Genomic DNA, 27,808 nt, shown 5'->3' with positions numbered 1-27,808 from the left:
TCTCCACACACACACACACGCACACGTCTCCAGGCTGTATCCATTACGCCGCTGTGTGTAACAAACAAAACTCCGTCTGCACCGACGCCGGCCGGTCTTCTTTGTGGTCGACGTCAGCGACCGGATGACAAACCGGTGCATTTCTGCCATAACTCTGAGCAAAGGGCACCGACACCTCGCCGTACGGTTAGCTCGTACGCCATCACGTGCATGGGGGGGGCTTCCTCGCACTTTATATTGTCACGTTTCTGGAACACATTACACACACAAAAACATTTGATAACGTGGTGTAATTGTTTTAGGTTTTAAAGACATTTTCAGATTCCTCAAATATTCATCCAGCTGGGACGAAGCATCGTCCATCTGCTGCACAGTAAACACACATATGTATTTTTAACCTGCTTTCCAAGCTGCAACTCTTTTATTCAGCCAAACAAAGATGGTGACTGTAACTTGCCTCATATTACGGGATCTCTATGAAGTTTACTTGAAAGGATGACGTAGTTTGGTATTTATAATATTATTAGTTGCCAGTGTAACCGAGTCTGCAGGTCACCTGAACATGAATAAACTATATATATATATATGGAGAATAGAGCTTCCAATAGAGCTTCCAATAATAAAGGTATTGACTGAATTAAGGTTTTTCTTTGAGGGAAATTCCTAATTTGCTATATTTCATATAGTTAATTTCAGAAAACTTCCCAGGAAATGATTAAAGTAAATTATGGACCCGTAAAAATGAAGCAATGGCTGAAACTTTTACCATTTGTCTAATTAATAAAAAAAGAATTCTTACCCAAAACAAGCAAAAAGGCTTATTTTGTTTAGGAAGCTACTTTAATGTGCAGCAGGTGGAACATGTTATTTATTTACGATTCTTTGAGGACTCTGGCCATGTCTTAAACAAGGCGGTACGTTTTTGTCAAACAACCTGCAGTCTTTTTCCAAACATCAGATTTTATTTATTCAATGAGAAAAAAAACAGATGTTTACTGTAAAAAAAGAAAGAAAGAAAAAAGAAAAGAAAGTCAAACAAAAACCAAAGCAAAAGCCTCAAATGAGAGCTTAAATCGGTGTGAGTCTTTGTGTGCACGTTGTAGTTTTCTCGTGCGCTCTCCTCCTCCTGCTGCTTGGCAGCGTTAAAATGTCTCTCTGTTAAACCTGAGTGACCAGAGTTTCGTTGAGGTAGAAGTTTATCCCTCTGCGACCGGCAGCTTCCTGTCCGGTACAAAGCCCCGCCAGCAGAGAACCATTGAGCGGCGGGCACACGGCCCTGCTGTCCTGCCCATACAGGGGTGCATAATCTCCCATGTGTTCGTGCCCCTCGTCATCCCCTTCCTCGTATTCCCCCTCTTCCTCGCCCTCCCCCTCCCAGAGCGACGTGGACACGTGACTGTACCCGGTCGATTCCTCGCACTCCGACTCGCGGTGGTAGAAATAGCTGAAGTTGGACACGATGACGGGCACCGGCAGCGAGATGGTGAGCACGCCGGCGATGGCGCACATGGAGCCCACCAGCTTGCCCCCGACCGTCTCCGGGTACATGTCCCCGTAGCCGACCGTGGTCATGGTCACCACGGCCCACCAGAACGCTTCGGGGATGCTGGTGAACGCCGTGTCGGGGCTGTCCACCTCCGCGAAGTAGGCGGCGCTGGAAAAGAGGATGACTCCGATGAAGAGGAAGAAGATGAGCAGGGCGAGCTCCCGGAGGCTGGCCTTCAGCGTCTGGCCCAGGATCTGGAGGCCCTTGGAGTGACGAGAGAGCTTGAAGATCCTAAAGACCCTCACCAGCCTGATGACCCTGATGAGGGCCAGGGACACGGAGGGCTGCGCGCCTTTGTCCTTGGCCAGCTCCGTGCCCAGGGTGACGAAATAGGGAATGATGGCGAAGAAGTCGATGGTGTTCATGACGTCTTTGAAGAAGTGCACCTTGCTCGGGGCGCAGATCAAGCGCACGACGAGTTCAAAGGAGAACCAGATGATGCAGATCGTCTCCACGATGAAGAAGGGGTCCTGGAAGGGGTTGAAGACGGGCGGGACCAGGATGGTTTCGTTCGCTATGGTGGGGTGAGGCATGGTGATGAATTGCTGTAAAACAACAACAACAACAAATGACGGGGGATTAAAAAAAAAAAAAAAAAAAAGTCGTTACAGTTGCACATGATACCAATTCTATCATGTGATGTTTATCCAACACGAGGTGAGAAATACAAGGGAGGGGAAGGTGAGGCTATCATGAATGTCTCCATGGAGACGATGTTTACAGGAGAGGAAACAAGGACACGAGATCAGTGAGAAGAGGCAATTATTCTTAAAGTTTGCCCTCAGCACATTCGGGCTATGACACCTGTCATCGGGGTCTGACCGAGCCCCGTGAGATCTGTGATACGGTGCTAACTTTCCCCTCCTCTCCATTTTCACTCCAGCAGGCTTTAATTTTCCTCTTATATAAATCTAGTTTCTCTATATTTAAACACACACGCAAAAAAAACAACATTAAGTTCATGTGACGCTGGGTTGCGTTACAGCGCCGCGGACTCCGGCAACGGCAACCGCGCGGCCACCCGACACTTCGTTTAACTGGGCTGCTTGTTTCTTTCTGGGAAGTCGGTGCGGGTTTGAAATGGCTGGGCATTAGTGTCTTTTAACAAGTGAGATCGAGTTACTCCGGGACGCCGGTGGCCTCGCGGCACATATTGTCCCCAACGCTATGTGTATTAATATGTTTTATGTGTTTCTCTCCGTTCCAGCTCATGCCCTCGAGCCTCTTTACGCCAACAAAACTGTCTACAACATTTACCAAGTTAATTATATATGGCACACACACACACACAGATTGGCCTTGCATCATAAAAAGGGGGGGGGTGGTTCTCACTGGAGTCCAGCCGTCAGTTCGTTTCATTTTGAGATCAAGTTTTGAGATCTCCGCCTCTGAGATTTCTGCCACCACTAGAAACTTACAGTAGCTCGGGTGACAACTGGAGAACGTCCAGGAAGCTTCCTGGACTTTAATGCCGGAACGCCGGTCTCAGTCTGGCTGTCAGACTGAAATACTTCGACAAATATTGGATGGATTGCAATTACAGTTTTTTTAACAAGCATACGCGGTTCCCAGAGGATGAACCCGAGAGATGCTTAGTTTGTGCTTCAATGCTAACTAGCATGTTAAATGTCAGCGTGTTTAACACACGTCACATCACAAACGTCGGCATGTCAGCGCTCACGGCCCATAGAAAGAGAAATGGAAGTCGAACGGAACGTTTCTTATTTAAATAAACGTAGCAGGACGGTCAGAGTGGCGGCCATTTTTCTGTGTGCCGTTGTTGTGCGAAATGTAGTGACGGGGGGGGGGACCACACGTAAATCCAGCGAGCGCGGCAGCGGTGTCACTTCTGCTGCCCAAACCTCCAGAATGTGCCTCGTCTCCGGGGCTACAGGGGGTGCAGGCGAGGCTAATTTCATTTCATGGCGGTCATCAGAAAAGCTGATCTGACCGTGAGCCTCTTTTCCATCCTGTTTTTCAGTTTGTAGCCGATGAGTCACCACGTTTATTAATACGGACATTGGTGTATGTGTTGATGTGCTCTTAGAGTTGTCCTTCCGTCTATATTTAGCCCTTTAGCTCTCTAAGGGGTAACGCGAGACAAGGTCATCTCCTTTCCTTCCGTTCACTTCACACGCCTTTTTTTACCTCTTAACTCTTTCCACGCTCTCTCTCTCTCTCTCTTCCTTCTCGATAACTTCTTAAGTATCCACTCTAACCCGAATGCGCTTGCGGCTTTTGGCAGTCGTCCTCGAGTGGCCGACGGGGCATATCATCTGCACGCCGTGGACCTCCTGTCCAACACGCTCTAGCCTGCACTCGTCTTTCCTCACTCTTGTTTTTTCCACCCTGCCCTCCTCATCTCCTTCGCCTCAATCTGAGTGGATCAGATTTTACGACGAGTCCAAAATAATCTCGGAGGGGGTGGGGGGAGAAAAATAAAACCCTGGCCTCCCCTTCCCTGTCTGCTGCTTTCACCCTTTCCCTCGATCTTAATTCTTATCTTTGATGTTTCTAACCGTCCCTGAGGTATTTTTTCTCTCCCTTAGTGAGCTGGTTTATGTTTGACAAGGTGACACCTTGTCCTCCCTATGTTCAACCTCATCTCGCGGTGTAAACCTCTGATCACCGTGCAGCCCGTCCTCACCTCCCTCTGCTCCTTCTCGTTCCTGAACTCGGGCAGAGTCTCCAGGCAGAAGATGAGAATGGAGAGCACGATGACCATGACGCTGATGATGGCGATGATCCGAGCTCCGCTGGAGGACTCCGGGTACTCAAACAGCATCCAGATGCGCCGCTGCAAGTCATTGGCGGGCAAGGGCCTCTCCTCCTCCTTGGGGAAGCCCTCGTCCGCCTTGTACCGGTCGATGGTCTCCTCGCCGAGCTCGTAGAAGCGCAGCTCCTCCAGGAACATGTCCAGGGGGACGTTGGCGGGCCGACGCAGCCTCCCGCCGGACTGGTAGAAGTACAGGATGGCGTCGAAGCAGACGCGGCTCCTGTCCAGGAAGAGCTCGTTCCGCACGGGGTCGAAGTAGCGGAGGCGGCGGCGGGGGTCGCCCAGCAGGGAGTCTGGGAACTGGGCGAGGGTGCGGATCTGGGTCTCGTAGCGCATCCCCGACACGTTGATGGCCAGCCGCTCGGCCAGAGCCCAGCCGCTCCTCCACGGACAGCGGCGCTTCTCCTTCTTGGCCTCGCCGCTCGGCTCCTTCCCGCTGATTTCCTTCTCCAGCTTGTTGTGTTTGTCTTTGGTCCACTTTTCTTCATCGCCGACCTCCTGGTTTTCTTTTGTCTGCCCTCCTCCTCCTTTGTCTTGATCGTCCATCGCTCAGTCTCCCGTTCTCGTGTTTCTCGTCTTACTTTTCTCGCCTCTTCACTCTGTGAACGAAACAACCGAACAGGGAAACATCTGTAGATAAAAGCCAAAAGAAAGCACACGAAGATTATCCATCCATCCATTTTCAATACCGCTTATCCTCATTAGGGTCGCGGGGGCGCTGGAGCCTATCCCAGCTGACATAGGGCGAAGGCAGGGGACACCCTGGACAGGCCGCCAGTCCATCGAGGGCACATGTAGGGACATACAACCATTCACTCTCACATTCACACCTATGGGCAATTTAGAGATCAATTAACCTGCAGCATGTCTTTGGACTGTGGGAGGAAGCCGGAGAGCCCGGAGAGAACCCACGCTGCCATGGGGAGAACATGCAAACTCCACACAGAAGGACCGCTCCGACCGGGAATTGAACCCGCGGCCCTCTTGCTGTGAGGCGACAGTGCTAGCCACTACACCATCGTGCAGCAGAAATAAATTGTCCCTTAGTTTTGTCATGAAATACAACGGTCGGGAACACACCCGACATTATTTCCCCGGAATATTTCAATGTTATTGAAATATTAAAATCAGAATTTGTTCAGATCACGCTAGTTTCTTTGTATTTGCTTGAATTGTGATAATGAAACAATTAAAACACGGACCAAAAAAAGCAGAATGGGAATGAAATTGTCCCCTATTTCTGACATTAATGAGAAGATGTATTTAGCTCCCCCACTATGTTCTGTACAGTAAATAACATCATGCAAACACCGTGCAATAAAAGCTCCACACATGCGGTCGGCTTCATGCTCATCACCAGTTCATCAGCATGTCCAGTTCTCCCAGTTGAAAACCTCCTCTCACCAGTCCGCCACGCCAGAGCCGCCGATTCAGACTAATCACCCCTCCGAGAGATTGACCATGGCCGTCTCCCGCTGCACCTCCACCTCATGGGTGCCGCCGTTCGGTCTGACCTTTCCCCTCTTCTGTGTATCAAGGCTCTCATCGTGGCGTCCGGAACGAGGAGGAGGAGGAGGAGGTGGCAGAGGGAGCAGCGTGGCTCCCTCAGGGGGGGGCTGCTGCTGCGGCGTTAATCTGCGGACGCGGGTGGAGTTCAGATAGTTGACGCTCGTTTGTAGGTCACTCCTCACGGTCCTCAGTGGTGCTCGCTCTCACGCTCGGTGCGACCCCGGGGAATGCTGTCGGGGACGAAATTCAATCTTCCACCATCTCCTTCTCCAAAAGCACCGCACTCCCCCCCCCCCCCCCCCCCCCAACACACACACACACACTTTTACCCTGCCCCCAACAACTCTTACTGTCCAACAATGTCAACCTCTTAACCTCTCAGTCTCTCTTAAACACGCTGTGCATATTTGCACATAAACCTGCTCGCTCGCATAGCAGAGGCAAAAACTATGTTAAAAATGTTTTGTTTTTAAAACGACAAATATTAAGATTTACTATGTGAATGAAAAGCCACGAATAAATGGATTTTTTTTCTGCTTCCATATAGCTTTTGCTTTCATCATCTGTTTTTTTAATTGGCTACTTGACTCGTGCGCTTGTGCAGAATTGTACACAAATTCAAAACAGGGCAAATGAAACCTGAACCCGCCAGTCCGGGCCGTCATTTTGAATTAAATATAAATCTGGATGTCTGTGGTTATTTTAGACGCATCATGAAGTCTACACCCAAGCATCTCGGTGTGTGGCACCGGCCCAGGGGGGCCTCATAGAGTCAGGGGCCTCCAACACACCAACCAGGAAGAGACCCACAAAGAGGTGCATAACAAATACAAAGAGACACACAACTACTACAGGAAGGGGCAAAACAACCACGGACAAAGCTAGCTACGAAAGGATATAAAACAACAAAATTACCCAAAGAGACAAAAAACTACAGGGAGAAGTGTACATATTATGAAGACTCATGAAAAAACAACAACAATACTCTAAACAACAACAGACTAACTAATAATAACTACAATAACTGATGAATAATACCTTCAAAAGGACTAAAACTATTAAAAAATGACACAAAACAACTTCTAAGACAAACAAAATGGACCCCAAACCAGAGAGAAGCGTAATGACTGTAAAGAGGCACAATACGACCACCGGGTCCTTTGGTACTGGGCTGCACAGGAAGAATTCATTTTAAACCATTTTTAAATTATCGAGGTTATCTGACATCGGTCACGTGATACGTTACCCCAAATATTAACAGGCAAGCAGAAATGAGTTAAACAAAAAAAAAGTCTTTAGAAAAGAGTTAACGGGCCGACGAGGAGACAGAAGAAGACAGTACTGTTGCTATGGGTACCAGCACATGTTGCTGTCAAAGGGAATGAGGATAAAGCTGCAAAAAATATATATATAGCTGCACAAATGTTGCAGTCAATTTCAGTAAATCAGAACCCAAAAGCGTTATTAAAAAAAGGAGGTTAGCGGAAAGGTGGCAGAAGCAACGGGAGGAGGACAGAAAAGGACGACGGTCCAGAGGAAAGAGGGAGAAATGAGACGTGGGAGAAGGAACGGGAGAGAGGAAACAGTGATGAAGACTGAGACCTGGACACGCTGGGCTGAACAGGACGCCTCAAAACAATAGGGAAACATGATACGGGCACATGTGACTACTGTGGGCAAGAGGAGACAACATGTTATTTTACAGTCACAGAAAAGAAGACCACGAACAGGAAGTTAGATTTGTTACCACCAACAAAGAGGGAGGTCACGCAGATCTTTGACCCAAACTCAGTTTATTTAAAGCTCCACGAGGAGGAGGCTGGTGCAGCAGGCCCTAACGAGAGAGAGACACCCCCAGAAGTTCTGTGTTTTGTGCCTTCTTGGAGGCTCCAATCAGATGGGCTCTAAGAGGCTCCTCCCACCAGGAAGTCTCAGCAGAGTGGGAGGGGCTATCAAGTATTTAAGGATCTTAGAATAACAAATATTGAGACGATATGAGCCCTTTGTTTATAGTTTTGTTGCTTTGTTGAATTTGTATGTATGTATATATATATATATATATATATATATATATATATATATATACATACATACGACCATGAAACAGCCTTCCTGAGGTTTCTCCTCCTGTCCTGAAGCTCATGGGGAGTTGTTCCCTCATGTCCATCCAAAGCTTGTTCCTGACCAAGAAACCAAGAAAAATAGTAGAAATGATGTCGTGCTCGGAAGTCGTTGTTGTTAAACATTATAAGTTGTACTACTGTAAGTAGTGTTGTTACGAGATGTGCCGACGCTTCGAAGCGTGTCTCGAGTAATGGAGGGGGCGTTTCCTCGAAGCGCGTATCGAGGCTTGCTTCATGTAGGGGAGGAGCCAAAAATGATGACGTCCGAAGCCTCGCTACCCGGCTTTACCACGTGACTGCTTCGGCAAGCGGTTCAGATTTTTCCGGGAGGTTTGACAGCAATATAAACCCCTCAGGCTCCATTCAAAATGTGTGTTGTTGGTTGAGAGTTTGGAGAGAGAGATAGTTTGGAGAGTTAGGAGAGAGAGATAGTTTGGAGAGTTAGGAGAGTGAGGTGAGAAGGATAGGTGATAAGATGGAGCCAGCTAGGAAGAGGAGGATTTCCCCTGTGTGGGAACACTTTGATTTGATAACTCCTAATAAGGTAAGCTACATCTAACTCTATTTCAGACTCATTAGGTTTGCTTATCAAGAACGGTATTTTGCACAGTTTCTTATTTTATTTAAAGGTGCGGTGTTCATTGTGCTCCAGGGAGTTGGGGTACAATAACAACACCTCATCCATGCTAAGGCATTACCGTGCCTTGCATGAGAATAAGGAGGAAACTGGAGCTTCACCCAGCCATGGTAAGTCATTACAATAATACAAATGCACCATCACAATTTGTCCCTGTTCACTTTTGTTTATTGTGCAAATAAAGACAGGTAACAGACACTGTATGTATTCTCTTTTAACCAGCCACCAGAAAACAAGAGCTGGATGAAGCCCTCGTCTCCATGATAGTGAAGGACACACAGCCTTTCACTGTTGTGGATGATGTTGGATTCAGGGCATTTGTGTCCAAACTGGATCCTAATTATGTTATCCCTACAAGGCAGGTGTGTATGGGTGGGTGCATGCATGAAACAAGAGTACTTTATTGTGTCTCACAGTTCAGCACTTCCACCTCTCATGATGTCACAGGAGGTAATCTATTATTTTACATTTTGAGATTAATTATTCCGATGAAAACACTTCGTAACATGATCTGTGGTTTCTTCTTAGGTAGCAAACTGTGGCATCGTTTGGACACCAGCATCATGGAGGCACAGAAAACTCAAAATGTAACAGCAGATGCCACTGTGGAGGTCCAGCGCTACCTATCTGAGCCAAATATAAGCAGGCTGGAAAACCCTCTGGTGTACTGAGAGAGGCAAAAATTTCTTTATCGACATTTATATAGACTAGCTCTTGTGTTTTTGTGCACGCCAGCGTCTTCTGTACCCTGTGAAAGGGTGTTTTCAAAGGCCGGAGAGGTTGTGTCCAAAAAAAGGAATCATTTAAAACCAAAAACTGTTGAGAAACTGTTATTTCTGAATAAAAATGAATAAAATGTCCCCTGTCCTGTACATCACTGTCCAAGTTCCACAAGCATATTCAGTCCTCTTTTCCTAGTTCCACAAGCACTTTCACTGTCCTGCCTGCTTAAGCCCATGCCATTTCCCTAAAGTGACATAATAACATTATTACACCACCTGCCTTACCATACGACACTACCATTTTGGGAAAATGTTCACACACAGGATACATTCAAAACATATGTTATTATGCACATATGTGATCATTTATTTACAGAAATTATTTGGGCATACATTTTTGTAATTCAGTCATTCCCAACAGCCATAACAGACACAACAATTCAATGCATCACATTGTGGTTCAGATACAGCTGCCTGTGATTATACTTTTGGCCACTAGGTGGTGTCGTGTGCACATGAAGCTTCGAGTAATGAACCCTTTCTCGAACCAATTGGCTGAAGTGGTTCGATGCCTCATGAGGCTTCATCTCGCCATCACTAACTGTAAGGTTTAATATTTGTATGTGTAATTAAAAAAATGGTTAATGTATCCCCAACCACCGGGGCGCGGACCTTGTTCCCAAAACAAGGAAGCCCTTTGCAAATGTTGCCTTCAAACACTTTGAGTAAATTCCAGTTTCGCAAGCGAAGTGACTCTCATTCGGTTGTTTGAGTTTTTTTTTTTTTTTTTTAAGATTCTTTGGTTCTGGAAAGAAATATCTCAACAACTGTAACATAGATGATGATATTTGTGGTCACAAGAGGATGAATCCTTTTGGTAATCCCCCTTGTGTTTTCTTTTAGCGTGCACGCGCTAAAGGCTCAATGTGTTTCACGTAGCCGGACTTTTCACCGAAAACCGTCGTCTGGTTTAAAGAATAAAACGTTTCCTGTACTTTTTATAACATTTGGCCTCAAAGTTCCTCTCAGCTGTCGTCTTGTGATTGTATAAATGAAAAGTCTGTGTAAAAAGTATCATCGTTGCTATGACGTCATTTAAAACGTATGTCTTTGTGTCGCAGACAATAAAGGTTCCATATAAGTTGTTCCAGGGTGTGGTAATGTTTATTTTTAAATACCCTTTATTTAAATTTACAATTTGAAGACTAAATCTCCCACTTTATTGACAGTTTTTCAAGTGAACTTTGTGATTTCCAATACTACCAACAGCCCCTGAAGGCAGCAGAGCCAACCCCTCATGATATGGTTGAACCGCGGTGATGCTGATAAGCTGACGCGGAGGAACTAGCTCCTTGTCTCTGTCACGCGCCGTGCTGCAGGTATATCTCCCCTTCGAGGCGTTCACGGACTGTTACCGAAATGTCGCCGCGATACTCCAACAAAGTAGTCATCGTGACCGGGGGGTCCAAAGGGATCGGGAGGGGGATTGTCAAAGTGTTTGGTAATTATTGTTATTTATAAGAATGTGCATTTCTGAAGTGATCCGCGCAACAAGTGCCAACTTGACACTTTTCTGCTTATCTTTCCTTCTTTTCGTTGTTGCTTTCAGTGGCGAATGGAGCCAAAGTGGTGTTTTGTGCACCAGAAGGTGAGTAAACTTTACATTCAGGTTGTTAAGTCAATAAGTGCAGCTTTTTGAATAATAGGTGGAAGAAGAAGATCTTTAGTTAAAAGAAGAAACTCTGAAACTATTCCATTAGGTAGCCTCCCAGGTGAAAAATAAATATGCTAAGTATATTTAATTTTATGCTTTAGTATACTTGAAGCCCTACGTGTACTTAAAGTGTGCTATTTTGGAACAATTTATGTTGTACTTTAATATATTTAAGTAGTACTTAAATACAATTTGAAGTATATTTAGTACATTTAACAGTGCTGCATTCAAAATGGTACAAAGTAGTACAAGATAATCAAAAGTAAAAGTATTAAGTAAGCAGGAACACGGTTCACATTCGTCATACATTGTTTTATTGGTTATTACTGCTTAATGTTATACTTTGTCAATGCAGCTAATGTTACAGGAGCTTTATAGTAATGGTTAATTCATTAGTAAATCACTGGCTGTGTGTTTTATAAGCTAGTTTGTTTTACCATTGATTAGTAATGGTAGGTATACATAAGTAGATGTATAGAAAAAAACTAAAGTACAAGTACTTCACAATTGTACTACACTGTAATAAAAATCAATGTGGTTCAACTTAAAAACATAAGTTCAATTGCTGCCTTAAACTTTCAAGTAGAGTCAAATTGGATTTACAATTTGCTACAACTTATGATTTTTAGTTGACTTTAGCTTTGGATTGCTCTATGTAAGTTCACATGACTGTATAGTACATGTTTATTCAACTTAACAATGCAAGTTAAAAAAATATTTAACTTATCATCATGCATTCTGTTTACTTGTCCAAATAAGTAGTGTCAACTTAACAATGCAAGTTAAAAAGATATTTAACTCATTATCATGCATTCTGTTCAGTTATCCAACTAATGATTTCAACTCTCTTATTTAAGTTAGAAGGACGTTTTGACATAACTTTCCTAGTTAATATTACGTAAAAGTATGCATTGTTTCAAATGACAATTTATAGTTATAAGAAACACAGAATCTTGTGGCAAAAATCATATTTATTTTTTTGCATCAAAACAAATTTATTTTACATTAAAACAACTTCCACAATGTGGTTAAACAGAATTATTCACAAAGAACATTAAATACAACAGAAACAACTGACAGGATCTAGCTAATGAGTCCTTTTTTTATAAGTTGTAGCTGAGAACTTTGTTTGAGTTGAGAATACCCTAGATTTAAAAGAGCATCCCACAAATGGGCAATTCACAGTCTCTCTCTTTCCCAAATGTCTCTTTAAATGAAGAAAGTATTGTTTGATGTTGCTTGGTGCTGAAAATGTACAAAGTTCACAGCGAATTTTAGCAACTGGATTGGTTGCTTTCTTGTGCTCCTTTAGATGCTGCGTAAATTCCACATGAGATTGGAAAAATGTTAGACAGTTTGGGTATATACAGCTGAAACCCCGTCTTCCACGTCCATGATTGTCTTTGTAATGACTCAATTGTTTTTTCATTGTATGAGGCAAAACTGCAGAACTTACAACTCCACTTCATCAACAGCAACCAAACTTCATCTGCACCTGAAACACAGAAACACAATCAATAACATAATATAGCAAAACCATTAGTCATATGAACTGCAAACTTGATTAAGAGAGTAAACTGCACAGTAATAGGACAAACAATTATGATCTTAGGAACAAAAGGTAGTTTCCATAACCTATGGTGAGTTTTTTTAAATAACAAAATCATAAGCCAAGTGAATTTGTCATTTGGATTACAAATCTATTTTCCTAACAGTATCATTTTGATGAATAACAGGTTTTAAAATGATAAAAGCATTCACGTTTTATTCATCACTTTACAATGTACACAACCAATGTTACACTTTAAACCACCCGTCCAGACATTGTTACATTGTATATTTAGCATTTGAATTTATTCTTATTAACTTCATTTTAGTAACATGTTATATATTTTATTAGTATCTTATATTGCTGCACTATATTTTAGGCCTAGAATATCTACTAATGCTTTTTAAATAATTCAAATCTAATATTTTAGCGTCAGCATTGTTGAAGGAGGCGGAGCTTCAAGACTGGAATTCATGACTTCAATTCATAAGCACGCGAAAGTGGCGCGAACACAGATAGCTTGCCAAAGCTACTAGCGAGCTAATTATCTTCAAAGAAGTAGGTTAGTGCAAACCTTAACTTAAGCTAGCTAACTGGCTAGATAACGAGGTCCCGTTTTCGAGGCATGTTTTGACAAAAGCATTAGCCTGCCAGCACAAATCCAAAAAGATTAAAATATTAATTAAATGTAATTAGGTTTTAAATGTACTTATATTAGCTACTGATATTTTAGCCACACCACAAATAGTCCATAAACTGACCGTAGCGAACTGTCCTGGAGACAGTCCTGTTGCTAAGCTAAGTTACATTGAGAAACTGGCTAAAAACATTACGTTAGCTTTAAATTACATTTTTCTAAATGTCCTCTGAAATATTATAATTGATTGAAACTATTGTTAATCAACCTTTCTGTCGTTTCCGGGTCCAATTAAACCGGTTATCGGGGTTTACGCGGCTCAAATGTGACTATTAAAAACTAATGTTAGCTAACACTGGACTATTTTCCATACTGAACCACCCGCATTAAACAAAGCTTACGCGTAATACATTTACAGACAATATATTAACATGACAGCATGTACTTACTTTACATTGACTTATTGGGTTGAATGATATTGCTGATGGAGTCACTCACCTCACTGGGGCTTTCTCTTTCCGAGCTGTCGCGCCGCATGTCCAGGGTCGACTCACGTACATCGTCTCGCTAGCTAACGATATTCATCCGCCACTTGGTTCGCTGAACCTACGTACTGCGTGGTAGTGTCCAGGTCACGTTTGTGATCCGGCTGTCAAAAACGTATTGATCCGCCGCGTGGTTTAGGTTAGTTCGCCGTCTGGTTTTCCATTGGTTAGTGATGCAGCTGAGCTGACAGGCAGCTCGCAGTTTGCGACCTGGTACGGTCGATTATGCATAACTTTAATAGGCGTTCACAACAAACGCGTTGCGAATATTCGCAACGCGTTTGTTGTGAACGCCTATTAAAGTTATGCAGGATAAGCCTCAATTCAATGTAAATGGATTAGTTGTACACAAAGTCACCCCTGAACAGTTCCTGAAGAGGCAAATTAGCTAAAGAGAATAAAACTGTTTTTTGTAGTAGGCTGTATGCATTTGTATTTCTGGGTAGAATTTGACTATTTAACATGGGGGTCTAATGGAAATTGAATCGCTTTTAAATTCTCAAGTGGCCGTTTGAGGATCGGCAGTTATTGGCACTTGTTTTTGACTGTTGGACATAACCATCATTATAACTCACAGTATTAAGTTCAATTGACTTCTTGAAATTTACAATTTATTGAACTGGCTTAAAAACCTGAGTTGAACTACCGACAACTTATACAATTGAGTTGTAATTGTATAACTTATCATGATAAGTTGAAGTAAATGACAAAAATACATTATCATGACTTATTGTTCAAATCCTTTTTTACAGTGTACAGGAGTTGTACACATTTTTTTAATATAATTAAAAACATACATAACAGGTGCAGCCGGTGAGGCTCTGGAGACGGAGTTAAACAAAGCAGGTGTAGGATCATGCACGTATGTCCCGTGTGACGTCTGCAAAGAGGATGACATCAAGGTATTGTACCACTTCAGGTTAACACGACTGTAACCTTTATCAGCCTCGAGGGTCCCATTGTTTTTTGGAACTGATTTATTATTCAAATACAACATGTTCATCATTTTTCTCAAGCAGTTCAGTGTTTTTTTTTGTTTGCAACTGGTTTCCTGTTCATATACCTCTGGTGTCTCCCCACAGAGATTGATCGCTTTCACGGTGGAGCACTACGGACACGTCGACTGCCTTGTCAACAACGCCGGGTGGCGTGAGTCTCTCTCCTCCTCCTCCTCCTCCTCCTCCTCTCCTTTAGCAGATGTGACGATGCTTTCATGCTTCACCATTTTAATCTCTTTTTGCAGACCCGCCTCATAAACCCATCGACGACACCACGGCAGAGGAGTTCAAGGACCTGCTGAACCTGAACCTCATCAACTACTTCTTGGCCTCCAAAGTAACGTCTCCAACTTCTTAAAATGACTTATTAAATTAAATTATTACAAAGGTTATTAATGATGACGTCCCGCTGACTTCTAGGGAAGCAAAGAAGGGCTGTAAGGATTTAACTCTTAAAAGCAACTGAATTGTGAAATGTTATCACAACTGAATACTTTATCATTATTATTATTATTTATGATAATTATAATAATAATAATAATAAAATGTAAACGTAAAGAAAGGAGGGATTGTATTTTTTATATTTTATACAGACATTTATCTGAATAGTAGCAATGTGATGAAGGTTAATATTGGGGTTTTCTACAAATTCAGATGGAAAAAAGTTAGATATATTATTATTATTATTATATAAGTAAACATGTAATAAATGAATAGAGGGATGTTAATTAAAACCTCATAAATTCAGATAAAATAAACACACATTTGTATGTAGGATCTTTGAAGTGATAAAGGAGGTCTCACTCTCTCCTCAGTATGTGTTGCCGTACCTCCGAAAGCGTCAGGGAAACATCATCAACGTGTCCAGTCTGACGGCAACCATCGGCCAAAAAGATGCTGCGCCGTATGTCGCCACCAAGGTGAGTTCATCCTCCAGCACGAACAAAGAAAGAATTTGTCTCTCAATTTTAAGAGAGATGATATGTAATGCGCTTTGTTCTCCACCAGGGGGCGATACTCTCCATGACAAAGGCGATGGCCGTGGACGAGAGTCTCCACAACGTGAGAGTGAACTGGTGAGGCAAAATGCTGTCACAACCCATTTTTACACTGCATTTTGGATTATTACAGAAACATATATATTATATATATATATATATATATATATATATATATATATATATATATATTACATAAACATTATAACAAACTTTTATGATAGTTACACCTTTTTTTCTGCAGGATAATCTTCACAAACGAACACCATTTTTATGATAGTATTTTTAAGCGTGAATGCAAACTGCAGAAGTAGAACGCTAACGTTGCTTAGTTAGTTAGTTAGTCAGTTAGTGAGTTAGATTGTTTAATTCAGATGTTTCCCAACCAAAGGGGTCACCATATAAATCTGAGGGGTCGTGAGATGATTGCTCTTTGCTATTTGTGAAAATCTCATACTTTCTACCTCTTTGGGTCTCAAGAAAAGTTATTTAAATAAAACAATCTGAGAAAGTTAGAGGGGAAATGTGACAAAGGGCCCCACGACTAAACCCTGTTTTTTTGGGGGGGAAAGGGGTCAAAGGCTGAAAAGGTTGGGAAGAACTGGTTATAACTTGTATTTTATAAAAAAAACTTAAATCTGAAGAGTTACTACGTCAATCAGATTAATGCAGTGTAGTAAAAGGAACAATATTTATCTTGGAAATATCATAGAATAAAAAACATTTAAGTGAACTAGTACCTCAAATGTAATCTACAACACAACCGAGTAAATGTATTTACTTAATAACAACGTCTGTATCTATTATGATTACTTTCAACTGACATTTCAGCATTTAAATGATAAATCATCTACTATTTGACTTGCATACAAGCCTTGTATAACTCGTGTAAATGCTGCAGGTGTCTGAAGTGTGTAACTGATGTACATGCTTGTGTTGCAGCATCTCTCCAGGTAACGTGCTCACGCCTCTGTGGAAGGAATTAGCAGGACAGACACCAGATGCTGCAGCCACCATTCAACTGGGAGAAACCCACCAGGCAAGTTCTCCCAGTGGAACCGAGGGTTCCTCCTCTCGGCTACAGAGGTCCGGAGGGGGTTTGTGTTTTATGAGGAATATAACCGACTAGACTTTGATCCTAAAAAAGTGTATTTAAAACTGAAATCCTGTCTTTCCCCTGTTAAAATCTGCATTTTTAAAAAAAGGAACCTGTCAGTCATTTGTGATTTTTTTTTTTTGCAACGTTTGGTTTACTTTGTAAATAGCTCAGAGGCAAAAATGAGCTGCAGTGGTTTTTTAAAGCTATATAACACAAACACGGGGAAGTCCTCACATGACGCACACGCGCACGTTGCAAGAGAAGTGACGCGTTGTCTCCTCCAACAGCTGATGGGTCGCATGGGCACGGAGGCCGAGTGCGGACTGGCCGCCTTGTTTCTGGCCGCTGACGCGACTTTCTGCACCGGGATCGAGCTGCTGCTGAGCGGCGGAGCGGAACTCAACTACGGCATCAAGAGTCAGATCTCTTCCTCTCTCCTCGCCCCCTCTCTCCTCGCCCCCTCTCTCCTGACTCCTCGCCCTCTGTAGAATCGAGACCATCAGCCTCTTCTTATTAATGTCTTTGCAAGCTTTATTATTGTTATTCCCTTTTTTAATATTGCTAATACTTCATCTTAGTCCCTTGTTTTACTGTAAACCCGTGCTTATGTTCATATATGCTTTGTCAGATATGATCTTTGCCTTTTTTAATAAATGTATTTTACATTATTTGTCTTATTTTGAAGCACATTGACTCTATACGCGAAATAAATTGAGCAAAATGAATCAACTTGACTTGTCTCCACTCGGTTTGTTTAGCAGATTAATTATGTAAATGAAGATTATACATTCACTAATGTTCTAATCATTCCGTCACAAAAGCTTGATTCAGGTGTCTGAGAGAACTGTCTGAAAGGTCTCTCGTGCTTTATAGCTTGTAGAAAGTCCTCTTTATAAATATATATATGATACATGCAGAACAAAAAGATGAACAATGGTTCAACAGATATATCTGAACAGTTATAAAAGAATAGAAGAAATCACCAGCCGTCGGTAAAAGAAAATCAAAAATGTGTGCAGATTTAAACAGGAACTTCCGGTCCAAGTGTGTCACATAATGCATCCTGTAACAAGCTATATCTAACCAAAGAGAGCCAATTAAAAAAATTGAATAAGACTACAGATGATATTGTTTTTATCTTTGTTAAACTAGTTTTTGAGCAGTATAGAGGTAAAACATTAATATATCAGCAACTTCTGAAGGGTTTCTTGTGTCACGTGTCTTGGTAACACTGCTCAGATTAATACTACACGGTGGTGAATGCACGTGGTTTTCATTAAAAAAAATAAAAAGGGGAAATATCGTCCATTTGGCTGAAGTTAGTCGTACTAAAGTGTGTCGGCATCTTGCTTAACAAGATCTGCGCCACTCCCACCCGCGACCGACCAATCGGCATCAACCTAGATGACCTCGAATAAACCTGGTTTACGAGCCCGCTGCTCTCCGCCAATCAGATGTCCCGCTTTTATCACGCCCTCAATGACGTCCTTGAAAGGAAAATATTTACAAGATTGTATAATTGTATATAATTGTGTTGGGTTGTTTAAAAAAAATATTATTAACTAATTATTATTATTTCGTACAACAGTAAGAAGGACGTTTAAATATTAACCCAAAACAGACGGAAATAAAATAAATAAAAATCACAAACGTATATAATAAAAATATAAATATATATATATATAAAATATATAATATATTTTATATAATATATTTTATATAATATATATATGCCGTTTGCAGTTTGTGAGGGAGGTTTTAGCCGACAGCGTCTCGTATTTCAAAGCGGAACTGAAGTTGACTTTGAGCGTTTGTTTCCACACGAACACGTTATCGCGTCTTGTCGTCGTTGCGTAGCGGAGATGGCAGCGCTCCGAACGGTGAGTTCACTGACCGACGTGTCGTTGCTGTTTATTGCCCGTTTGCGTTGACTGTCCCGGGGGAACGGGTCACTCACATCAGCGATAAGACGATAATAAAATAATTTAAAAAAAGATAATCGTTTCGCTTCGGAGCCCCCGAGCGTTTGTAAAAACAATGCGGCCGGAAAAAAGGTCATCAAACCGGGGACTGGCGACGAAAATGTGCGAATTAAAACCGTCATTAAAACCCCCAAAAAAACAAAAACAACGAGTCGTAAAAACACAACTCGGTTATTTCCGTAAATCTTCGCGATGCTGTGACGAGTTCGGCCGACGTTCAGTGAGCAAATTGGACTTAAAATCACGTTGCTGCTGGCTCCTAGTTTGAATGTTTATCTTTTTCATTTGTATTTTCTCTCACATTATATATTTACATATTTCTAAATATTTGTTGACTGGGTCCAAATTAAAAGCAACAAATGTCACGCATCCGTCACTGACGTCACAAACTGGCCAATATGTATATGCAGAGCTCCACTAATTTGTTGTCGCTGCAAACACTTTCTGATGTTATAATATTGTTGCAGCATCAGCTGTGCTGCTGACAACTGTCTTTTATTATTAACATCTTCATTTTGAACTGCATTGCATACCGGGACCCGGAACCACTGCCAACATGCATCCAGGCAGAATACCACAGATTAACATGCACTGGCTTTAGCTGCACAGCTCAGATCATTCTTATTATTATTATTATTGTTGTTGTTGTTGTTGTTGGTTGCTTCTTTTGTTGTTGTTGTTGTTGTTGTTGGTCATATGAACCCACACAGGATCCATCCTTCCTACTTCCCCTTGCATTCCTCATTTTGTAGCTAGTGCCTGATTCTAATTACAGCACTACACACACACACACACACACACACACACACACACACGTTACTGGCAGAATGACTGAACCAAACACACAATGTCATGACATGTTGTCTCCCCCCCCCCCCCCTCCCCCACTAAGGCCAGATGAATTGTGGTCCCCTGAGAAGACGATATATCTTGTACAGCATTGTTAAAAAGTTGTCATGCAAAACCTTTTAAACTGATAATATAAATACACGTTTAATAATAAAGTGCTTTGCCGCGTTTGCTTTTGCAGGCACTCAATGGACGACTGGTCCAGGCCCTCCCCTTGTCCTTCGGCTCGACGCGGTCCGCCAGTTCCTTTAAGGTAATGAGGAACACATTAATGTCCGATCCCACCAGGTGAGGCCTCTGACGTCATCGGTCTCCGGGCTCCAGTTACGCTCACGACGTGTCGCAGCTCGTTACGGTGAAGCAGGAAGTGACATTTCTCAGAGGAGGCATGTGTCTCATCCTAGGGTTTAAAGTTTCTTTTCCCTTTTCTCTCTTTTCCTCACTGTCTGCCTCCTTGTTTTCATATTTAATTCCAGTCTAATTTTAATGAATTGTGTCATAATCGATCAGATGAGTCAGCCTCTCAACTGACTCTCGTGTAACGTTCAACTTAATTATCCCTTTTAAAAAAAAAAAGAAGCATGCTCTGTGAATAACTGCGATTTAATAAAACAAAAAAACAATCACTGTTTCCGTGGCCTGCTCTCGTCCCGCCTCCTTCTTTTCTTCCTCCCGCCCGTCTCCGGCTCGCTTGTCCTCAGGCGTCGGACCTCGTCGTCGAACGCAACACGGCATGCAAGCCCAAGCCCGACCCCGCCACCCTGGTGTTCGGCAAGCAGTTCTCCGACCACATGTTGACCATCAACTGGTCGGCGGCGGACGGCTGGGAGACGCCGCACATCAAACCGTTCCAGAACCTGTCGCTGCACCCGGCCAGCTCCGCGCTGCACTACTCCATCGAGGTGAGTGGAGGGCCCCGCGTTCTCCGTGATGCTTTCATTGAATGTTTGCATCACTGTTTGCTGCTGTTGTTGTTGTTGAGGAGGAACCCTCCTGATATCAGTTGAAGACGAACAGCCCGGTACATAAACAAACAGATTTAAAGTGGCGTGTGTTTCGTCTCTGCAGCTGTTTGAAGGCATGAAGGCGTTCCGCGGCGAGGACAACCACATCCGCCTGTTCAGACCCATGCTGAACATGGAGAGGATGCTTCGCAGCGCCGACAGGAGCAGCCTCCCTGTGAGTTTATGCACCCGACCTCGACCCTCAGTGACCCTCAGTGACCTTCAGTAACCTTCGCTAACCCTCAGTGACCTTCACTAACCCTATGACCTTCAGTGACCCTCAGTAAAAAAAAAAAAAAAAACACGCGCAAAACATGGCAGCCATTGACCAAAAATTCCAAGTGTTAATTTCTCAAACTGGTTTGTCAACCACCACCTGGAACCGTTGAGCCTTAAATTCGCCGTGTTGCGTAACCACTTGGCGGTGTGCCCGGTTTAGGCCTCACACCCAGAACAACTCCCGGGTGCAAGAGTTAGTACCTCATCAGGAGGCGAGGACACAAAGGAAACAGTAACACGATGCTCCTCAATCCAGCCTGGGCGTTGAGCGACATGAAAGAGGGAAACGGTTTTATGTTTCACGATGAACGAATAAAGATGTTTTGAGAACAGCGTGTTCTTTTCAACTTGAGAGTGTGACTCGTTTCTTGTTGTTGTTTTTTTTAACTCCTTTTTATTTAGTTTTCAACAACATAAGAATATGTATTTTCATACAGTCGCTTTCTGTAAATTGTTCAGTTGTATGTCTTGGTACACATGATATTCAGGTACTGTGTACAACACACAAATGGTGGTCATTCCAAGAAAGAAAAGAAGAGTGGAAATAAGGATAATAATGAAATAGATTGCATAAAAATGTAATTAAATACAAATTATACAAATGACATAAAATAAATAATAATTGTCCACTCCTGAGTGTATGTGCTATATATGCTTTTCAGAGAGGATTGTGTATGATGTGCACAGAGAGAGTTAAGGAGTATGACTTGTTTTTAAAGAGCGATAATCTGACAGTCGACGTCGTCTTGTTTCTTTTTTTGCAGCTGTTCGATAAAGAAGAACTGCTCAAGTGCATCAAGAAGCTGGTGGAGGTGGACCAGGAGTGGGTCCCCTTCTCCCAGGACGCAAGCCTCTACATCCGACCCACCTTCATAGGGACTGAGGTGAGCTCCAGCCAGTTTACCACCTGGTTGTCCGTGCAGGGTCCCACGTCAGCTGATTGACGTGAGCTGGTGGTCTGCATGCAGTCTTTACTGACTCCTGATGTCTTCCCCCCCCCCCCTCTCACTCTGTCCTCCAGCCGTCGCTCGGCGTGTCTCCTACGACTCAAGCGATGATCTTCGTGATCGTCGGCCCGGTGGGGCCGTACTTCGCCACCGGGTCCTTCAACCCCATTTCCCTGCTGGCGGACCCCTCGTTCGTCAGGGCTTGGAAAGGCGGCGTCGGCGCCTACAAGATGGGAGGGTGAGTTTCTGTGCACGTGTCTGAGAGGTTTGCCTGTGCACGTGTCTGAGAGGTTTGCCTGTGCACATGTCTGAGAGGTTTGCCTGTGCACGTGTCTGAGAGGTCACTAAAAGAAAGGGGGGGGGGGGGAATTATGAAAGTACATAAATAAATAGATAGATAATAAAATACTGAGTAACTGGAGGGGAAAATATAGTTTTGCCCAATTTAAAGCATCATAATGAATACTTATCGGTATTCTAATGTGCGTTGTGAGACTGGCGGGACAGCGTTGAAGTCTGAAGCGGTGAATCTGGACAAAGTACGACTGTCTGTTGCTCATGAAGCGGGGAGCCGCACAGCCGGCTGTGGTTCTGGTCCGAGGAAATGAGAAAATGGTGAACCGATGCAGCTTCTTATAGACGGCAACAAGGAGGAACGTGGTGCTTTTAAAAAAGCTGTGAAATACTTTGTGACCGCCGCAGAGCGCACAGCGCTGCAGCTACTCGACGCTCTTGTTCTCGGAGTGAAGGGCGTTAGAGGGCGAGTCGGCGCTCCTGTAATCTGCACTCGGTCCACACGGCCTCTGATGAGTAATCTGCCAGTGGGATTACGCAACAACGCCACTCGACTAAACCAGTGGGGCGGATTTGGCAGCAGCAGCAGTCATGTGACCGTAGGGCAGATATTAAAGGGTTGTGTGCGTGTGTGTGTGTGTTTTATTTTAAGTCCCTTTTTTGTTGTCTGTATTTTTGTATTCTCAAACATTAGATCTATAAAAAGGAGCTTCTTATTTTCGTTGTTTCGAAACAAACGGCAGAGAAAGATAGCAACTTTAGTCTTTTTTTCTATATATTTATATTGTTCCTTTTTATATAAACAATGTTGATTTAGATTTCTTCCAGTTTTTGGGGGGTTTTTTTCACCAAAAAATACTAAGCGGAACAGTTCAGTTGATAAATCGGCTCGTCGGCGCCCTCCGGTGGACAGACTCTGTAATGAGGACGCTGTTTCTCGATTAAACCTCATCCAATATGAAATCAATACAGATGTATCTGTATCTATATTTTACATGAAAAGATGTATCGACATGTTGCCCAATATTGTTTGTTTTTTTAACATCATGCATAAGCTAAAGAGAAGAGTACAATATTGGTCATATTTACCCCCACTCGTATCCTCTTTAAATTAAAATTCAAAAAGGTCCAGTTACTAAAATGTCCTCGTGATAAAGTGCTATAACCTACCCCGAGGTCGGTTCAATAACATTAATAATATACATTTCAATATAATTTTAACAAAGTAGTCTAAGCACCTTGACCTGATAAATAAAGAGCGTCAAGAATTTTTCTCGAATTTATTTTTTATTGACATTTATTTCTCCTTTCTTAACTAGAAAAATGGAGCTTTTGTGTGCCAGTAGTTTGAATCTTGGCTTAAAGATATAACAAGTCATTGTTTGCAAAAGAAATACCATTTAAAAAGGCCATAGCATGCCATTAACATGCAATTTAACAAAAGTCATATTTAACGTGCCAGAAAAGTCAGGTCATAAAAATCCTTGTAAAGTAAGGCATGAAAATGCCCTAAAAATAACTGTCATAAAATAGTAAATGCATATGTATATAATAAAAATAAAATGGAATAAAAACCTTGTAAAAGTAATCCAATATTGTGTCAAACAAGTCATAGTATAGTATGGCATTAAAAAGGTAATAATACAATATGCCATAAAACATTATTACACTATGGAATGCCAAATGAATAAATAAATGGGTCAAATAAGTCATAGCAAAGTATGCCGTACGAAAAAAAGTCATCATATACGCATGAAAAAGGTAATTAAAAAAGTCAGTATGATATAAAAGACTCTTGTACAGTCATTCTTGTGCAGCTTAAATTACATTAAATTACATTACATTACATTTACATTACATTACATGTCATTCAGCTGACGCTTTTATCCAAAGAGACTTACAATAAGTGCATTAAACCATGAGTCAAAACTCAGAACAACAAGAATCGAGAAATTTCTTCAATAAAGTTGAACAAAGTGCTATCAGTAAGAGACATTTAAGTGCTACTAAAGTGCTAAACTACAAAGTGCTATCGGTAAGGGACATTTAAGTGCTACTAAAGTGCTACTACGGCTCTACCTTCCCTATTCAAGGTATAGTCGAAAAAGATGTGTTTTAGTTTGCGACGGAAGATGTCGAGACTTTCTGCTGTCCTGATGTCAATGGGGAGCTTGTTCCACCAATGAGGAGCCAGCACAGCAAACATAATGGATGGAAACATCAAAGTATGACTCATCTCGAGTTTCACCAAAACGCTGCCAGACGGCACCTTTCAGAACTTTGGAAATATCACTTTCAACCAACCGCGTGTGTCGCATCATTTGAGTTTCAGGAAATACAAACAGTATACTGGGGGAAATAATATATTTATATCTATTATATGTTTATATATATATATATATATATATATATATATATGTATTATTATTATTATTATAATAATAATAATCCAAGTAAACACAAAAAGACGTCCTCTGCTCTCGTCCCTCCAGTAACTACGGTCCCACGATAGCCGTGCAGAGCGAGGCGGTGAAGCGAGGCTGCCAGCAGGTCCTGTGGCTGTACGGAGAGCAGGAGGAGATCACCGAGGTCGGCACCATGAACCTCTTCATCTACTGGACCAATGAGAAAGGAGGTCGGGACTCTCCTCTGAGATTTAAAAAAAAAGAAGAAAAAAAAGACGCCTCGTCGTCGTGACGGAAAGCTCAAACTGTGTTTTGTGTGCCTTTTTTCTTCTTCAGAGAAAGAGCTGTTCACGCCTCCTCTGGACGGCATCATCCTCCCGGGAGTCACCAGACAGTCTCTGCTGGACTTGGCCAGAACCTGGGTACGTCCGCCGGGCAGGAGACCCGACACGAGGCGGCACGCGTGTTTTTAAATTCACATTTCCCCCTAAACGTCTCCTCGAATGTTGGACACATGAAGGTTTGAAAACCCCCTCTGCTGCACCGGGTTTCTCCAAATCCTGATGGGTCGCATCAAAACTATATCTGGATAGACAGATTGTACTCAAAGCAATAAGAAAAACAAGTTTTTTTTAATTCTTATTTAATAAACTGTACAATCAGTTCTCAGTCCAAGAAGGAAAAAAAATAAAAAATGTGTACATTTTATCCAGATTGTTAGTCTCAACACGTGAATAATTTGATATTTGTATTAATTTTTCCCCCATTCGAAGATGAATGAAATGCTCACAGCTCTTTATTCTAATGCGCCAGAAGCCGAAGAGGCGTTGAAAACCTCGTTGAACTCGTCTCCTTTTTTCAGGGCGAGTTTAAGGTGACAGAGCGCACGATGAGCATGAAGGAGCTTCTGGGGGCTCTGGACGCCGGGAGGATCCTGGAGGTGTTCGGGGCCGGGACGGCCTGCGTCGTGTGTCCCGTCGGCAGTCTCCTCTACAGAGAAGAGGTGGGAGTTCACCTTCCCCCTTCGTGTCCTTCTCGTGTCCTTCTGATGCAGTCGATATCCTCCCGTGTCCTTGGATCCTCTCCTGGTTCGCTCGTTCTAACCTCGAAACCCGGTTTCCAGGACTCGAGTCCACGAGGTTCCAGGGTTTTTTTATTTATCAGGGGTTCAGATTGTAGTCGTATTTTTGCTACATAGGAAAATATACGCAACAAAATATATATGCAGCAAGTCGGTAATCGATGTACATGTTTAACAACTAGCTCTGTGCTAGTTGATTCTGAGTAAAATGCCTCTACCCTCTCAGAGCTACCAGATCCCCACCATGCAGAACGGTCCGGACCTGGCAAAGCGGTTCCACAAGGAGCTCACCGACATTCAGGTACGTGCGCGCATCATGCAAGACGGGAACCGGCCGTGCAGGTCGGCGGCCTCTGGCGCCCTCTGGCGGCCGCGAGAGCGACCGTTTTACAATTTGGCTCTCAACACTTTTTAATCCAAAAGGAACGAACGCGATGATGCTCTAAAAGGTCTTAAACCGACGCCAGATTTGGTGGAAACTCCTTAATTTTAATCTTTCTCTTTTTAAACTTCTTAAAATATATGCTTTTAATTTTTTCTCTCTTTTTGCTTCTCCCAGTACGGACGCACGGCGAGCGACTGGGCACCGCTGGTCGTTTAACGGCGATATTGCCCATGCCAGTTGAATCAACAGTTAGGCTCACGATTCCAGTTTGGACGACCAGCAGCCCCCCCCCCCCCCTTCCCCCCTCCCCCCTCCCACACTCTAAATCCACTAATCCTCACAGGATGCCTCTCCGTCTGTCTCCTCATCCGACCTTTCCTTGTTTCCTTTTCTGCGTGGACGTCTCATAGGACTCCGGTTGGTGGTTTGAATGTAACGGCTTGCTTTTGGGAAGCAATAATAATAATAACAACAACAACAACCATATGCAATGTTTTGCTCTGACGCAACCTTTAACCCCCGAGGTTTGTGTGTCGTTGGAAAGGTGATGGCCAGATGATTAAAACATAAAGATGTGATATTTTGTATATTGCACACATTCAAAAGTCAATTGGGTCAATTTGCACCAAAAAAAGAATACACTCCACTCATGTGTTTGACCTCATACTCACTCCTTGTGAGGACAGTGCTTATTTTAACCATTCATAATATTACAAAATTTATTTTTAGAAATATTTTGCACTATTAAAGTAGCTAGCTATATATATATATATATATATATATATATATATATATATATATATATATATATATATATATATATTCTCCATGTTTAGGACCGAAATATATTCCACAAAAAGATAAACGACGTATATTAACCTGCACTATTTGCAACGAGCCGTTTTGTGTTTTCCTCTAAAAAAAAAAACTTTAACTGTTACTGTTACACGCTGGAAGTCTCTCCTGCACTGATTTTGGGTGTGTGATCACTATGGAAACGATGAAACGCATAGTACTCTTATTTTAGAGTGTTTTAAACTGTATTTCTCGTCACCTTGATGTAAGATTAGAATTGTCTTCCAAAGTCTTTAAGTTGTTGTTGTTTTTCTAGGCGTGACGAATGCATTTCTTTTCCTCCTCTTATTCCTCTCTTCTAAGTGCCTGACCCCTCGGTCTGTCAGCCCGGCGTTCTCTGGATCTTTTGCTGCTGTTCTTATTATTTTGTCCAGTGTGTGTGGCGTGCACAAAGCGTAGTGGTTTTTAAAATGTGCTGTTACGTTAACTCGGCTGTAATGTTTTTACAATAAACGTGATCGGACTTCAGTCTCTTTTTGTAATTGAATATCACAAAACACATTTAAATCTTTGAATTATTTTATTTGTTTAACTTTAATAATTTCCAGGACTTTGGTATAAAGGAATTAATTGCAATTGTGGGGTTAACGCTGCTTAAAGATGAATGATTCCTTATTGCACCATTATATTTGCCATAATAATAACTAGACCAAATAAACCCCATACTTTCTTGATATCACCAGTAGCGACAGGAGTTTGAGATTTGTTTTACACATTACTTTGTACTAAATTATATGAACTCTCATCACGAAAAGGTTTGGAAACATAGAAAATAAGAAGTACTCGTGGCGCAGGGCGGGTCCCGTAAGTGTCTTAGTCCTCCTTAAAGTCGGCGCCCCCGAACACGGCCGAGGTGTGCCGGCCCAGCGGGTTG

General features: G+C 42.5%; 4 protein-coding genes across 5 annotated transcripts in view; 2 read left to right on the top strand and 2 right to left on the bottom strand.

Moving 5' to 3' along the window:
- Positions 1 to 1,158: 1,158 nt before the first annotated feature.
- Positions 1,159 to 4,868, bottom strand: LOC117735253 (potassium voltage-gated channel subfamily A member 1). The gene is made up of 2 exons (XM_034539778.1): positions 4,194 to 4,868; positions 1,159 to 2,091 (listed from the first exon to the last, which is right to left on the bottom strand). Exons 1-2 carry the CDS (start codon positions 4,866 to 4,868, stop codon positions 1,159 to 1,161), a joined length of 1,608 nt encoding a protein of 535 aa, XP_034395669.1.
- A 5,595-nt stretch (positions 4,869 to 10,463) lies between these two features.
- On the top strand, positions 10,464 to 17,561 carry hsd17b14 (hydroxysteroid (17-beta) dehydrogenase 14). The gene is made up of 9 exons (XM_034539789.1): positions 10,464 to 10,814; positions 10,923 to 10,961; positions 14,563 to 14,660; positions 14,841 to 14,907; positions 15,002 to 15,093; positions 15,572 to 15,676; positions 15,765 to 15,832; positions 16,697 to 16,793; positions 17,141 to 17,561. Exons 1-9 carry the CDS (start codon positions 10,733 to 10,735, stop codon positions 17,339 to 17,341), a joined length of 849 nt encoding a protein of 282 aa, XP_034395680.1. The 5' UTR covers positions 10,464 to 10,732; the 3' UTR covers positions 17,342 to 17,561.
- Positions 17,562 to 18,658: 1,097 nt separating this feature from the next.
- bcat2 (branched chain amino-acid transaminase 2, mitochondrial) lies at positions 18,659 to 27,402 on the top strand. The gene is made up of 11 exons (XM_034539785.1): positions 18,659 to 18,733; positions 19,866 to 19,937; positions 20,386 to 20,586; positions 20,753 to 20,863; positions 21,732 to 21,851; positions 21,989 to 22,152; positions 24,701 to 24,843; positions 24,950 to 25,035; positions 25,476 to 25,616; positions 25,921 to 25,995; positions 26,254 to 27,402. Exons 1-11 carry the CDS (start codon positions 18,716 to 18,718, stop codon positions 26,293 to 26,295), a joined length of 1,173 nt encoding a protein of 390 aa, XP_034395676.1. The 5' UTR covers positions 18,659 to 18,715; the 3' UTR covers positions 26,296 to 27,402.
- A 37-nt stretch (positions 27,403 to 27,439) lies between these two features.
- Positions 27,440 to 27,808, bottom strand: part of ifi35 (interferon-induced protein 35) — a 5,120-nt gene continuing 4,751 nt past the window's right edge. For both annotated transcript variants that reach the window (XM_034539787.1, XM_034539786.1), the window contains one exon: positions 27,440 to 27,808. This exon is cut by the window's right edge and continues 140 nt beyond it. In XM_034539787.1, coding sequence (XP_034395678.1) covers positions 27,748 to 27,808 — 61 coding nt within the window. In that variant the 3' untranslated portion in view covers positions 27,440 to 27,747.

Source organism: Cyclopterus lumpus, chromosome 8, assembly GCF_009769545.1.
Source record: "Cyclopterus lumpus isolate fCycLum1 chromosome 8, fCycLum1.pri, whole genome shotgun sequence".
NCBI classification, from domain to species: domain Eukaryota; kingdom Metazoa; phylum Chordata; class Actinopteri; order Perciformes; family Cyclopteridae; genus Cyclopterus; species Cyclopterus lumpus.
The sequence above is the reverse complement of the archived record's forward strand: the minus strand, read 5'-3'. Positions and strand labels throughout refer to the sequence as shown.